The sequence below is a fragment of the Urocitellus parryii genome, chromosome 5 (genome assembly GCF_045843805.1).
Source record: "Urocitellus parryii isolate mUroPar1 chromosome 5, mUroPar1.hap1, whole genome shotgun sequence".
Taxonomy (NCBI): Eukaryota; Metazoa; Chordata; class Mammalia; order Rodentia; family Sciuridae; genus Urocitellus; species Urocitellus parryii.
The window spans coordinates 180,803,318-180,819,589 of record NC_135535.1 but is presented as its reverse complement, the minus strand read 5'-3'; the positions used below and the strand labels follow the sequence as shown (position 1 = coordinate 180,819,589).

At 34.3% G+C, this 16,272-nt stretch overlaps 1 protein-coding gene across 1 annotated transcript in view; it reads left to right on the top strand.

The window, feature by feature from the left end:
• Positions 1 to 16,272, top strand: part of Tm9sf3 (transmembrane 9 superfamily member 3) — a 65,675-nt gene that overhangs the window by 32,721 nt on the left and 16,682 nt on the right. Inside the window, exons 8-9 of the mRNA XM_026394762.2 lie at positions 2,005 to 2,099; positions 5,091 to 5,221. Coding sequence (XP_026250547.1) covers positions 2,005 to 2,099; positions 5,091 to 5,221 — 226 coding nt within the window. The remainder of the gene's footprint in view (positions 1 to 2,004; positions 2,100 to 5,090; positions 5,222 to 16,272) is intronic.

Below are 16,272 nucleotides of genomic sequence, written 5' to 3'. Positions count from 1 at the left end.
ATTAATTCCAAGCACTAAGTCAGTAAATAATACTGTGATATAAAAGAGTCTAATAGTATTGAGGGTTCCTTGTTTTGTGGTTTATGCATATTAGCACCTTTAATCTTCACATCAACTTTGTAAAGTATTTACATATGATAGACAAAGTAAAGCTCTGAGAAGTAAAGTAATTTGACTGATATCATACAGCTACTACTGAAGGGTATTAATAAGCTGGGATTTGAAGTTAGGCAATCTTACTTCAGAATTCTTAAGTTGCCTTGTTACAGAAATGAAAATAGCTATAATAATAAACTGAAGTGGTGAGAAAATAAAAAATGTACACGTAAAATTGGGATGAATCACTCCAGAGAAGGAATGATCCTAAAGAATGAAGAGTAGCTAATGTGACACATGAAATTTATTTTGTCTTGGGATCACCATAAGAATCAGAGAGGAAAATGTATTTTGCAGGTGTGGGTAGAGGATCTGTATCACCATGGATACCTGTTAATGTGTGGTATTAATTCTTGAGAAGTCATAGTGTTTGAAAAGTGTTGATGAGCCTGGTAATGCCACTGCTGCTACTACTCTGAAACTTTCAGGAGAGAGTGGTAGGGTAGGGGCAAGTGTAGGCAAAGCTGCACCAGAATGGTTCCCCTTTATAGTAATGGGATTGGAGGCTCCCCCAGCAGATTTTTCAGTGTAGATGAAAATGTTTTATTTTGGGGGGGTGAGGATGAAATGCCCATAGAATAGTTATGAACAATGAAGTGGAGAGTATGTCTGCTTTTTAAAACTTTGACAGATGTCATATTTTCATTTAGTGGAAATGTCTTTGGGGACTGTAACTTTAAATACTTTGGTAGTCATTTTGTACTCCTTTCTGCTGGTATTAGGAACTTCTGACAGGTATTGGACTGGTCTTACACTGAAAGTAGCCTTGCTGTTTTCAGCATTATTAGGTCTTTGTCTGCCTTAACACACACATTTATAACAGAGAATGGGTCAAAGTCATTAGCAGTGGTCCGAAAGGAGTAAATTAGTGCTTGCAGTGTTTAATTGGGTACTTGAAATAACAAATTTGGCTTTTGAAACTGATTAACTTTGAGACTCATGATCTTTTAAATTTGAGAATGACAAATCTTTATAATATACTTACATTTAGCTGTGTACCGGTGAGAATGAAATATTGCCATGTTTCCACTGTTAACTCATGTACTTTAGGAAGGTGAGCATAGGTGTTTGAGTAGTAGAGTGCTACATATTGCAAGGCTCAGGCATTGAAATAAGTGATGGGTTAATAAGTCCATTTCTATATTATGGAAAATGATACTGCTATTTATCATTGTAATAGTTCTCTTTGCATCTAGCCTTTTAAAAATGTTTTTTTTCCCTCAGTTTGCTGAACAGAAATATTGGTCTGAACTTCCTAGATATCATTATTGGAAGGGGAGGTTAGAGATTGTTAATCTGAGTTAATGTTGACATGTGGACCTATACATTTTTTAAAATCATCTTTAACAGCACAAGGGAAAGTAGATCAAGAAAGTTCAGTGTTATACCACTTAAAGTCATAGTGCTTAATATAAATTGTCCTACTTCCATTTTATTTCTGCTTGCAGGCAAGAATCTTAAGCAGTTGATTCAGGTTATCAAAGGAATGTTCTAGTCATTTTTTTTTTAAACAGATGAATATCCTGTTCCATATGATGGGATTGGTTTACAGGGTTGCAAAACAGTTTTGGTGCCAGCCTACTATTTTTGCCAGAAAAATGTGAAATATTTATTGAGAGTTGATTATGAGATTTAACTGCAGACCAGAAAAAAAAATAGTACTAGCCTGATACAGTTTTAACTAGAAATTCATTCACTAGAGATAATCTTTTGAGGCTTTTTGCAGTCCAGGATGTGATATTTTGTGTTTCTGTCAAAATTTGTCTTTGAAATTAAGTTAATGCTAATAGGATGATAATATGATATTTTCTTAAAATTTTCAGTTTTACATGTTTTTACTCTTTTTAGGAGGGGATCAATGCTCAGTACAGCCATATTTGTCTATGCTGCTACATCTCCAGTAAATGGGTATTTTGGAGGAAGTCTGTATGCTAGACAAGGAGGTAACTTATGAGTTAATACTGTGTATTTTAAATTATAGACATTATTATTTTGCCATGGGTTATTTGGAATTTAAAATAGGTAGTACAGCTATTGTGAAATCCTCTGTTATTTCATTTCACATAAACTCCAATAAACTTATTATGTGCTCTATCCTGTTTTATGGAATCCTTATATTTTATTTTTTCAATTATGAATAATTAATAGATTATTTCCATTGTGAAATTAGCCCTGTAGGAGTGTGCATTTAAGTTGTTGAAATCATTGCATTATGATACCAGCTTCCTAGATGTGCCCCATATGGGGACCCCATGAGGCTATAACTGTATAGTGAATATGAAGACCTGTTTAATGGCTTGTGGGTAAACCTTCTGGACAGAGAAAAGAGAGATGTTTGTTTCTGTTGTCTTAATATTTATCAAAGGACTGTTATTTCTGTTATTCTGTGTCACAATCTCTTGTTGAGAGCACTTCATCCTCAGTATCCCCCTGCTTTCCTAATGTGACTGGAAATGATGGGAATAATACATAGATAACATTATGGTACTGCTCCTTGATTTCTCCCCCTCCTGCAATGGAATTTGGGGGTCTTTGAGTTCTTTTATTTTCCTATAAATAGTCTGGGGTTCAAAAAGTGCTGAAAATAGTAGATTTGTATATTTTGGTTTATGAATGAAGGGTTGTTAAAAGATCTTAAAATTATAGCCCCAAGGATGGAGACTTTCTAATGTGATTTTCCACAACCTGTCCTAAGCATTAAGGGATCCTGCCTTCCTTTAGGAGATGAGAGAGAGTTATAGGTTATAAGAAATCAGAGTATGTGATCATTTTTTTTTTTTTGTGATCATTTAAAATTTCCTCAAGATATTCTGGTTTACCTTTGTTTTTTTTCAATAGGTCCTACTAGACTATTCTCAGTATAGATACTACTTTTATGTAGATAATTCTTGGGATTGTCTGTGGGAGTAGCATTATGCATTCCTGATTATTCTAGTTAGATGTTTAGCTTCTAAATTCTATTTCCAGTTTTAGGAAACAAAATACTATCATATAGGACTAAATCCTTAAGGAAATAAGGATATCTAAGATAATGTCTAAGATACATCCACTTCTACTTTGAAGTTAACTTGTAAGTTAGTTAGACTAAAAATTTTATAGTTTATGGACTCCCCAAGAAAAGTCTCCATAGCAGAAACAAATTTATGTAAAACAGGAAATTTATTCCTACTTGGACAAAATTTGTTTTAATCTGATTGCAAAGTTAAGGAGCATTCAGCCACACTTTTCTTTACTATACTTGATTTTGAAAGCTGACAGCATTCAAGTTCAAGTCTAGGATTATCAGGTTTTAGAAAGTATCATCTGAAGTTTTATTTTGATTAATAGAGACCTTAGAAATTAAGAATTTCTAAGCTCAGGATATTCAAATCCTGTAGTTCGGTATAGTGGGACTCAAGATACCTTGAGTTCACCATCCCCAATAATGCTCTAGACCCAATGTGAAGCCAGGGATAACCTGGAACTTGATTAGAGTCTCCATGGGTGTGGGGAGCAGTAGAAAGTACAGCATAGATAACTGGGCTACTGATTGTACCCATTGGCATGTACATGGAATTCTTTCTATTAGAAGGAAAGGGAGAAATAGAGTTGGATAAGGAGCTTTATTGATACAGGTCTGAATCTGAGAAGATATGAAAAGTGCAGGAAAGGAAAGTGCTAGGAAGGTGTTGGAATTAAATAGAAGAAATATTTTAGTTGCCACCCTTTTTGTGGTTATGTTGAAGTGCTCAGTATTATTGGGAAGAAGGGGGTTCTTGAAAAAGAAATAGAGGAGAAGGTTCCGAATCAAGGAGTTTTTCTGGAGGAATGTTAATTCTGTGAGATGAATGTTTAAAAAGGGCTTTATAGAGAGAAAAACAAAAGTTAGGATATTAGTTGTTCCTCCTGGTGGCATTTTCTGTTTGGGGCCCTATTGCTTATGATTGTGGGTTTGAATTTTCATAATGATGTGGTGTTAGATCTTTACATTCTGTCCCTAAGTTGTATGAAGATGTTTTCCATTGGCAGTAAACTTGTTTGTTCACTCTGCCATATTAGAAAGACAGCTAGCTCCCTGTGTTGTTTTCCTTGTTGATATGAACATGATTTAAAGTTTGTTTGTCTCCCCCCCCCCCCCGGGTACTGGGGATTGAACTTGGGGGCACTCAGCCACTGAGCAACATCCCCAGCCCTATTTGTATTTTATTTAGAGACAGGGTCTCACTGAATTGCTTAGTACCTCACTGTTGCAGAGGCTGGCTTTGAACTCATAATCCTCCTGTCTAAGCCTCCTGAGCTGCTGGGATTACAGGTGTACACCACCGCACCTGGCTGATTTAAAGTTTTTGATTATAGTTAAATATTTCTTCCCTTGTTTACTTGAATAATATGTGCTGTGTGAATTTTGGCAGTACACGGAGGCACAAAAATAGTGAAACTTTTGTAGTTATTGCTGAGAGTGGGATCATGAAACATTTTTCCCCCCTTTTAAACATAGAAATGCATTTAAATACATATTTACGTATAGTGGTAGAGCTAAAAGTGAAGTTAGAGATCATCTAACCCAGAGATTTAAAGACATTTTTTAAAAGTGGTGTGTAACTCCGTTTTCAAATAAAAACTTATGCGAAACTCCATTGTGCCAAACTGAAAATTAAAGTGTGATTGAAGGAGGGCCAGGGGACCTGGGGTTTTCCTTTGTCATGGACCTCATGGGCAAGTCGAAAGCTCCATAGCTCTAATAGATTAAAAACTCCTATCTAGGCCAATTTATAACCCAGAGAGATGGAGTGACTTACCAAAGTTCATAGCATTTCCTTGGCAGAATTAGAACAAAATAGGGTTTTTTGTTTTTGTTTCTTAAGTAAATAACTTAGTTCTAAATAGTTACATTTTAACATTAATATGCTTTTGTCTGTCTAGCTCTAATTTTTATAGTTTCCCTTCTCTTTTAGGAAGGAGATGGATAAAACAGATGTTCATTGGGGCATTCCTTATCCCAGCTATGGTGTGTGGCACAGCCTTCTTCATCAATTTTATAGCCATTTATTACCATGCTTCAAGAGCCATTCCTTTTGGAACAATGGTAAGTTGCTTCAATCTTACTTTTTAAACTGCTAATATGAGGTCTGCTGTCTTTTCAGAGTATCTTTTCTTTTCTTGGATGTTTTGATAGTTTGAGCCAGTCCTTATTCAGTCCTGAAAAGTTGGGTGAACAGAAAACTATTGTTGTTGATCTCTGTAAAGTTTTAATTAAGTTTAAGCCTATAGTTGCCCCTGCCCCCTTTTCTTGATTCTGTAAGCCATTGAAGTGAAAAGTTTAACACAAGAGAGCACTATAGCTTTTTACCAGATATGGGAGAAATTGGTGAATATGCTTTCAAGAAAAAAATGACATATCAAAAAAGTTGAATATTTAAGGTTAATAGGAGAGTACAGTGGTAGAAAATAAAGCTTCTACCTAACATATTTTGTATTAACATGCTATTTTTAGAACTCCGTTAAGCATTTATACTGATAATATATTGCTATAGATATTAAAATTCTTTTACATATCTTAGTTGTAATCACAGACTTTGAAATATTTTAAATCATTTAAAACCAGAACACAGATATAATGGTACTTTATATGATTAACCCAGTCTCCTAACCATCCTGTTGGTTTTTATTAGAAACAGAATTTTAGACCTGGGTTAGATTTCAGTCTTAACATATACTTGGGCATAAGTATACAAATGTATGAAGTCATATAAACATGTGTATAAAAGCTCAATGATTTGAGCAAGGTCATACAAGTAGTTTATGGTAGAATTACAACTAGCATCCACATCTCTGTTTTATCTTGTTGAGGTTTTTTTCCCTGTTATATGGGAATTATCAAATGGTTTCATAGAAATTCCCGATGACTTTAGTTGTTTACAATCCATGTTTTTCAAAGACACATTGAATATGAAATTTTTACTAAATTTTTACTAAATCTTTAATACATTTTAGTCAAAGGTTAGGAATATTTTAAAACTTGCTTTAAAATTGAATATTTTATTTTTAAGCCAAAGAAAGTGATACTGGTTAGAAAAGGATAAAGTAGTTAATTGCATGTAGATTAAAAGAATTTGCTTCCATAGTAGTTCCAGGGTATCAGAAAGTACATGTGAGGAGTCAAGTTACTTCTTAAAGATGTCCATATTTTTTGCTTGCTGAAGAAATTATTTTCATAGTGCTTTAAAAATTAGGAGTCTGATTTTGTTATAATGTTTCTCTAAAGTTTTTTAGAATTTAATAAAAATTAATTTTAATGTTGCTTTGTCTCACTAAAATATTATAAATTTAACTGCTTTGTAGTGGGGTTTTGTTTTTTTAAAATAGTTTTTTAGTTATAGATGGACATAAGATCTTTATTTTTTAGGGATGGGGCTATAGATCAGTGGTAGAGTGCCTACCTTGCACGAGTGAGGCACTGGGTTCGATCCTCAGCACCACATAAAAAGTAATAAAGATATTGTGTCCATCTACAACTAAAACATAAAAAAAAAATCTTTATTTTATTTATGAGGGTCAAACCCATACCTCACATGTGCTAGGCACTTGCTCTACCACTGAGCTACAACCCCAGCCCCTGCAATGGTGTTTTGAATGATGAGATGTGTAAACCCTTTACTGAAGTTGTAGTGTTCTGGCAGAGGTGCTTGAAATTAGATTGATTCTAAGAACATAAAACCCTTTGTGAATTTGTACAATAGTGATATAGGTGTAACACCCTGAGGTTCTGGTCCTATTAGTTACTTGGGAATGGATTTGCCTGGATATTCTGAAGAAAGATTTTGGGCATGAAATCTTTCGTGAGCTCTAAAATTCAGATCCTGAATTTGATGTTTTGTAGACTTTCAAAGGTCAAAGAAATAAGTTGTAACTTATTTCTAATAACTCAGAAGCAAGATAGCATGGCAATGAATCACTTTTATGCTCTTAACATTATTCACCTGAACATGCATTCATAAATTGACTTACTGTATGCTTTTGTCTCTCAGTAGAAAAATTGATAAAGGAGAGTTATAGGTGTTGTGGGTGAGCCATGTTGTATTGACATCTTATGGCTTTTTTCAGCGTGAGAGGGGAATATTGACCTTAATCAGAAATAAGGCGTAGACTTTAGAAACCAGATTGCACAGAAATTTAGGGAAATGCTTTCTCATAACCTAAGACTTGAGCAATAGTGGGAAAATGACATGAGAATTGGATATCAAAATGAAGTGCATGATATGAAGTGAGAAATAACCACAGTGAGGAAAAAATGGAGACCAAGATTAAGAACTAAGTATTACTTTTTGATGCAGACTTCAGAGTGCTGTCTCTCAGAGGTGGTCAGAAGAGTACAGCATATCCAAACGTAAAAGAATAATGAAGCTTTATCAAAGTAATATTAGAAAAACTCCTTTACTTGAGCTGAACTGTTGACAGATGCTAAGGCAAATGAGGATTTTGTGAAGATATTTTCACAGCAAAGCCTCCTTGGGATCAGTGGCAATATCAGCATCAGTATTGTGTAAAAGTTCCAGTTGCTTCATACCAGTGCCAAGACTTGATTTTAACCATTCTAGTAAGTGTGTAGCGGTATCTCGTGGGTTTCATTCCTAGTGACTAATCAGTCATGTTGAAGATATTCTTGTTTGCTTATTTGCCATTTATATATCTTCTCTGATGTCCAAATTTTTTGCTTTTTTAAAAAAAATAGGTTGCTTGGGCTGGTGCTGTAGCTTAGTGGTAGAGCTCATGTCTTGTATGTGTGAGGAACTGGGTTCGATCCTCAGCACCACATAACAATAAATAAATAAAGATTTTGTGTCCATCAACAACTAAAAGAATATTTTTAAAAAATAGGTTACTCATCTTAGTGGAGTTTTTTAATATATTGTAGACACAGTCCTTTGTCTTACATAGTTTTACCTCTTAAATTAGGTCCATGATCCATTTTTGGCTAATTTAGTATGCAGTATGAATTAAAGGTCAAGGGATTTTGTTCTGTTTTATTTTGCATATGGCTATTTACTTGTTCAAGCTGCACTTATGGAAAAATTATCCTTTTTCTATTGAGTTGCTTTAGCATCTTTATTGATAACCAGTTTATATATGCAGATATATAAATTGTATGTACATATGTATAAATTGGTTTTGGGGTTTTCTCTTCTGTTTTATTAATCAGATTGTCTCTTTTTATACCACTGTCATACTCTTGATTTTTTTTTTTTTTTAATAAATCTTGAATCAGTTCTTTTTCAAAGTTTTGGCCTTTTTATACTCGATGCATCTCCATATAAAGTTTAGAATCAGCTTGTTAATTTCTACAAAAAGCCTGCAGAAACTGCGTTCAAAAGCACATCAAGGGGCTGGGGATGTGGCTCAAGCGGTAGCGTGCTCACCTGGCATGCGTGCGGCCCAGGTTTGATCCTCAGAACCACATACAAACAAAGATGTTATGTCCTCCGAAAACTGAAAAATAAATATTAAAAAATTCTTTCTCTCTCTCTCTCTCTTTAAAATAAAAAAAAAAGCACATCAAGAAGATAATACAACCAATATCTCTAATGAACATAGATGCAAAAATTCTCAATAAAATTCTGGCAAATCGAATATAAAAACATATCAAAAAGATTGTGCACAATGATCAAGTGGGATTCATCCCAGGTATGCAAGGTTGATCCAACATAAGGAAATCAATAAACGTAATTCATCACATCAATAGACTCAAAGATAAGAATCATATGATCATCTCAATAGACACAGAAAAAGCATTTGACAAAATACAGCACCCCTTCATGCTCAAAACACTAGAAAAACTAGGGATAACAGGAACATATTTCAACATCATAAAAGGCTATCTACTCTAAGCCCCAGGCCAACATCATTCTAAATGGAGAAAAATTGAAGGCATTCCTTCTAAAAACTGGAACAGGACAGGAATGCCCTCTTTCACCACTTCTATTTAACATAGTCCTTGAAACACTGGCCAGAGCAATTAGCACTATTTACTGACGATATGATTCTATACCTAGAAAAGACCCCAAAGCTCCACTAGAAAACTTCTAGAACTAGTAAATGAATTCAGCAAAGTAGCACGTTATAAAACCAGCACCCATAAATCAAAGGCATTTCTGTATATCAGTGACAAATCCTCTGAGAGGGAAATGAGGAAAACTATGCCATTTACAATAGCCTCAAAAAAAAAAAAAAAAAAAAAAAAAAAAAAAACCTTGGGAATCAACGAAAGAGGTACCATTGGTCTACCAGTCTGTTTTGGTGCCAATACATGGTGTTTTTGTTACTATTGCTCTGTAGTATAGTTTAAGGTCTGGTATAGTGATGCCACCTGCTTCACTCTTCCTACTAAGGATTGCTTTAGCTATTCTGGGTCTCTTATTTTTCCAGAGGAATTTCATGATTGCTTTTTCTATTTCTAAGCTAAGAATAGAAGGAATTTGCCTCAACATTATAAAGGCTATCTGTATCTGGAGAAGATAATGCTAAGTGAAGTTAGCCAATCCCCAAAAAATAAATGGCGAATGTTTTCTCTGATAAAAGGTGACTGACTCATACTGGGGTAGGGAGAGAGGGAGTATAGGAGGAATAGACAAGCTCTAGATAGGGAAGAGGGGTGGGGGAGGAAGGGAGGGGGCAGGGGATTAGCAATGATGGTGGAATGTGATGGACATTATTATCCAAAGTACATATATGAAGACATGAATTAGTGTTCATACTTTATATACAAACAGAGATATGAAAAATTGTGTTCTATATGTGTCATAAGAATTGTGATGCATTCCGCTGTCATGTATTTAAAAAATAAAAGCAATTAAAAATAGTATTCAAGTTATCATCAAAAAAAAAGAAGTGGCTTATATCCCAGGGATGCAAGGTTGGTTCCACATACATAAATCAATGAATACAATTCACCACTTATATAGAATTAAGGACAAAAATTACATGATTGGGGCTGGAGTTTGTGGCTTAATGGTAGAGCACTTGCCTAGCACATATGAGGCACTGGGTTCGATTCTCAGCACTGCATATAAAATAAAAGGTCCATCAACAACTGAAAAAATATATATATATAAAGAATTACAGGATCATCTAAATAAATACGGAAAAGGCCTTTGATAAAATATAGCACCCATTTATGTTAAAAACACTAAAGAAGCTAAGAATAGAAGAAATTTGCCTCAACATTATAAAGGCTATCTGTAACAAACCCAAAGCCCATATCATATTGAAAGGAGAAAAACTGAAAGTGTTTCCTTTAAAACCAGGAAGAAGACAAAGATGTCCACTTTCACCATTTATATTCAATATAGTTATGAAAATACTAACCAGAGCTATCAGGCAAAGGAAGGAAATCAAAGGGGGATACAAATAGGAAAAGAAGAAGTCAAGTTGTCTCTGTTTGCGATGATATGATCCTATATCTAGAAGACCCCAAAAAACCCCATCAGAAGACTTATAGAGCTGATAGAGGATTCAGCAAAGTAGTTGAATACAAAATCAGCACCCATAAATCAGTAGCTTTCCTGTACTACAACTATGATTCTGGTGAGGATGAAATCAGGAAAACCATCCCATTCACAATCATCTAAGCAAACAACAAAAAACCAAAGAAATAAAATGCTTCGGAATTAATATAACCAAGAAGGTGAAAGATTTCCACAATGAAAATTATAAAACACTGGAAAAAAAAAAAACGAAGGAGACTTTAGAAAATGAAAAGACCTCTCATGTTCTTGGATTGGCTAGGATAGGTAGCATTAATATTGTCAAAATGGCCATACTACCAAAATCAGTACACAGATTCAGTATAGTCTCCTTCAAAATACCAACGCCATTTTTCACAGAATTAGAAAAAACAATCCTTAAATTCATTTGGAAGAATAAGAGACCCAAAGTAGCCAAAACAATCCTGAGCAGGAAGAGTGATGCAGAAAGGATCACAATACCTGATCTGAAATTATACTACAGAGCATGTTATTGGCATCACAGTAGGCATGAAGACCATTGGAACAGAATAGAAGATACAGAGGCAAACACACATACTTAGAGCCATCTTATACTTGACAAATGCCAAAAATGTATATTGGAGAAAAGATAGCCTTTTAAACAAATGGTGCATGGAAAACCAGAAAGCCATATGTAGAAGAATGAAACTAGATCCCTATCTATCACCGTGCACAAAGGGCAAATAAAAATTGTTCAAAGACATAGGAATTAGACCCCAAACCTTGCAACTACTAGTAAAAAGCATAGGGTCAACATTTTATTATACATGTGGTGGCACCAACTTCCTTAACAAAGACCCCTAAAGTGCAAGAAATAAAGCCAAGAATCAATAAGTAGGATGCCGTCAAATGACAAAGCTTCTGAGTATGAAGAGAGAACCTACAGAATGGGAGAAAATCTTTGCCAGCTGCTTTTCTGACAGGATTAATATCCAGAATATATACAGAAGACCCTGTCTCAAAATAAATGCTGGCAAAGATGATGGGGGGGGGGAGTATACATTGCTGGTGGGACTGCAGACTAGTTTAACCACTCTGGAAAGCAATATGGAGATTCCTCAAAACACTAGGAATGGAACTGCCATATGATCCAGCTATCCCACTCCTTGCTATTTATTAGAAAGAACTAAAATCAACTTACTATAGGGATATAACCACCTCGTTATTTATAGCAGCACAATTCACAATAGCCAAATTATGGAATCAGTCCAGACGGATGGGTCAAAAAAATGTTATACACAAAATAAAGTCTTACTCAGCCATAAAGAAGAATGAAATTATGGCATTTGCTGGTAAATGGATGGAAATGGAGAACATAATGCTAAGTGAAATAAGCCATTGCAGAAAATCAAGGGTTGAATGTTTTCTTTCACATGTGGAAGCTAAAGCAAAATAAAGGAAAGAAGGGAGGGAAGGATCAGATATAGGGGAGATCAGTAGAGTTGGAGGAGACTGAGAAGGAGAGAGGAGGGATGGGAAAGTGGAGGAAATGGGGAATAAATTTTTAAAAATCATACTGTGCATATAAATATACCACAGAGAATTTCACCTTTATAAGTAGAAAGAACCAATCAAAAATAAATAAATTGATGAGTGAAAAGATCAGTTAGAGTAAAGAACATAGGAGGAGGAATGAGGGGTCGGAAAAGTGGGGGGAGCATGAGCTGAAATCAAATCCCATGCATGGGTGAATTTCTTTGGATGAGCCCAACTACTATTTATAACTATAATGCTCTCATAAAATAGATAAGTAAAACCAAAAGCCCACTGGGATTTTAATTGGTATTACATTGAATCTCTAGCTCAATTTGGGAAGAATTGATCTTTCTTTTATTTTTAAGTTGTAGGTGGATACAGTATCTTTATTTTCTTCATTTAGTTTTTTGAATGTGGTACTGGGGATTGAACCCAGTGCCTCATTCATGCTAAGCAATTGCTATACCACTGAGCCACAACCCCAGCCCAAGCAATGACATCTTAATGATATTTGAGTCTTTTGATTCATGAACACAGTATATGTCTCAGTTTTTGTATCTTTAATTTTTCTCAGTAACATTCTTTAGATGTTAGTGTTCCAGTTTTATACATCTTTTGCTGAATTTCCCCAAGTTTTTCATATTTTATGCTGTTTATAAATACTATTTTTCAAACTTCAAATTCTAATCATTTATTGCCAGTTTATAGGGAAAAATTTGATATTGCTTTGCATCTGACAACCTTGCTTAAATTCACTTGTTAGTCTTATCTGCTTTATTGTAAAATTTGTTGTTAGATCATCTGTGAATAATTATCTGCAAATAAAGACAATTTTACCTCCTTTTTTCTAATCAGTATGCCTTTTTTCTTCCTTCCTGACTTCCCGCCTTCCCATCTCCTGCCCTCCTCCCTCTCATTACACTGGGCTAATTCCAGTACAGTGTTGAGTAGGAGTGGTAAGAGCAGACATCCTTGCCTTGATTCCAGTCATGCAGGAAACATTCAGTTTTGTGCTTGTTAAGATCTGAGCTACAGTTTTTTTCCAGATGCCTTTTGTCAAATTGATTGTTTCCTTCTATTTGTAGTTTGCTGAAAGTTTTTATTGGGGATGGATGTTGGATTTTGCAGCAGCTTTTTCTCTATCCTTTTGAGATGATGATGATTAGTTGATTTGTCTAATTGTAACAATTTGCATTCATTTGATAAACCTCAGTTTGTTGTGATGTGTTATCTGTTTCATATTTTATTGGATTTCATTTGCTAAAATTATTGCAAATAGAATGATTTATGAGAGAAATTGGTCTACAGTGTACTTATAATTTTTTTCTGGTCAGGCTGGGTTTATAGAACAAATAATTCATGTAAAATCTGGTGTTTCTTCCACTATAGTATTGAAGTACAACCTAAGGAAGAGAATGATGAGTGATATATTAATATATTATCTCTGGATAAAATAAATGGGCTTCTTAGATGCTTTTATGTTTGAGTTGGTAATGCCCTAACCAGTATCATCCCATTTGTCCCTCAGGGTGGTGGCTGAAATGCTTAAATCAATGCTAAGCACTTCAGATAGAATCATAAAATGTTTGAGTTAGAAAATGGATGGTAAAAATCATCTTTGAGCAGATGTTGAAGAAATACTTAACCATACTTGCTGTCAAGAATGATATATTTTCTGAGAATCTTACCAATAAGTAGTTGCTATCTATTACCTTAAAAAAATAATAATCTTTTCTATAGCATTCCAAAATAGTCCATCTTAGGCCATCATTTCCCTTTCCAACCCATCATACCAACGGTCAATCTGTAGAACAAGTAATACTCACATTCATGGTTTCTAGTTGGTAGATCTTTAGGTTATTAATAATTAGTATTTTTTTTTTTGAGAGAGAGAGAGAATATGAATCTTTTTTGTAGATTGGACACAACAAAATGCCTTTATTTTTATGTGGTGCTGAGAATGGGACCCGGGTCACACCCGTGGTAGGCGAGTGCTCTACCGCTGAGCCACAATCCCAGCCCCAAGTACTTAGTATTTTTTTATAACTTCTTTTTATGTAGATAGGAGAGATCCTCTATGTGAAGTCTTTCCTCCCGCCCCTGCCCACTTAAACTGTCTTTCTAGGGGCATGGGAAAGACCTGTATTGGTTTGAATTCCAGAGTTTCAGCAGTGTATTAGACCAATAGTTTTTGCATTCTTAGCTGCTAAATTTCATTTTAAAATGTAATAGTGTGGAAGCTCAATAAAGAAAACAGATATAACATGACTCCTATTGTTGTAAATATATTTTAACACTTTAAATTTAATGAGAGCAATAAAGGTATGATGAATACAAATTCATTAATTAGGGGTATGAATAACAGGTTAATCCTATCTCCTTCAATAACCAGTTTATTTAGTTGAATGTCAATAACTTCACAAGTAAGTTAATTCCATGTGATTTTTAACAGCTTTCCCTGAAATCTCAAGATATTCTTCAAATAAACTCATCTAGAACTTGAAATAAATTGGTTTCAGAGATTAATCACTACAATTTTTAACAAACTGCTTTATTTTAAAATCATGTATTCAAAGAAGAGGAAAAATTTTAAATGCTAAACATTGATAATGTCTTGATGAGACTGTGTGTAGGTTACTTGATTTGATTCTTGCTCTAGGTACAGAAGATCCTCCTTCATCTGCCACTCAATTATCTGTGCCACTAAGAGGTTGTAGTAGTGCCTCTCTGCTTGTACAACTTCAAGGAGAGCAAATCTGTAGAGGCCTGAATTGGGATGGGAGAGGAGAGGTAGAATAAAAGATATAAAGTGTAACATCAAAAACCATCCTAATTGATGACATTTACCAGAAGTTCAAATATATACAGATACAGCAGGAGAAACTTTATTATGAGTTTTGTGTAAAAATGAGTCAGTCGGGCTGAGGTATCCCTAATTCATTAAAATTGGTGTAGAACTCATTTTGATATTCTGTATATTTTTAATTATGGTTAAGAATTTAAAAAAACTTTGTGCTTTAAAATAATTAGTTTGTTTCAGATTGCATATTAAAATGACAACAAAAATGAAAGAAAACAATGCCACTGCTATTCTACCAATCTATTTATTTTTCAGTATTTCTTCCTATGAGCTGTTTTTATAAGAAATACTGAAAATGTGTTTCTATATTCTTAAGTTGAAGCTAATAAGACCAGGAAAACCAAACAAGAAATTCAGTTTTAAAATTGAAATTAAATTCATCTTATTTGTAGAGGTTTTCTTAGTTGACTCGTGAATATTGTAACAGATTCAGAAAGAGACTTTTCTCTCAGTAAAAATAACTAACATAGAACAAAATAACATCAAAGTTCCTAATGATTTTTTTCATTTTTTCATGCAGTTTGATGACATATAGAAATTTCACAAAGTTCTTAGTACTAGCTACAGTGAAGCTTTAATAATTTCCTGTCTTTTTTTAAATTTATTTTTTAGGTGTAATTGGACACAATATCTTTATTTATTTATTTTTATGTGGTGCTGAGAATCGAACCCAGGGCCTCACATGTCCTAGGCAAGCGCTGTAGTGCTGATCCACAATCCCAGCCCCAATAATTTCCTATGTCTTAAAAATACTTCCCATCATTAAAATTTATTATAGCCATTTTCAGGGATTTTTTTTTTAATGTTGCTTCAGAAGCAGTTCTTTCCTTTTCATGTAATCACTGGATTTTTCACCCTATACTTGTTCATTTCTCTCAGTTTCTTCAGTATTCATGCAGCTGTTTTCTCACTGTTGCTGCTGTTTATTAGAATTCCAAAATGTATAATTAAAAGAGATTTTAGAGGTGATTCAATTCTACTCCATTTTATAGAATTTCAGTGACGTTATCTGTACTAGATATTAGCCAGAGAAGAGTTTGCATGTCCTTGTATACCCAGATTTCATAAAAACCACAAAAATAAATTTATTTTCCTAATTATCCACTTTGGTAATAGAATCTCTAGATGGCCTTCTCTATAATTATCAGGCTGGGATTGTGGCTCAGCGGTAGAGCGCCTGCCTAGCACGAGTGGGACCTGGGTTCGATTCTCAGCACCACATAAAAAATAAAGGCATTTGTGTTGTGTCCATCTACCCCA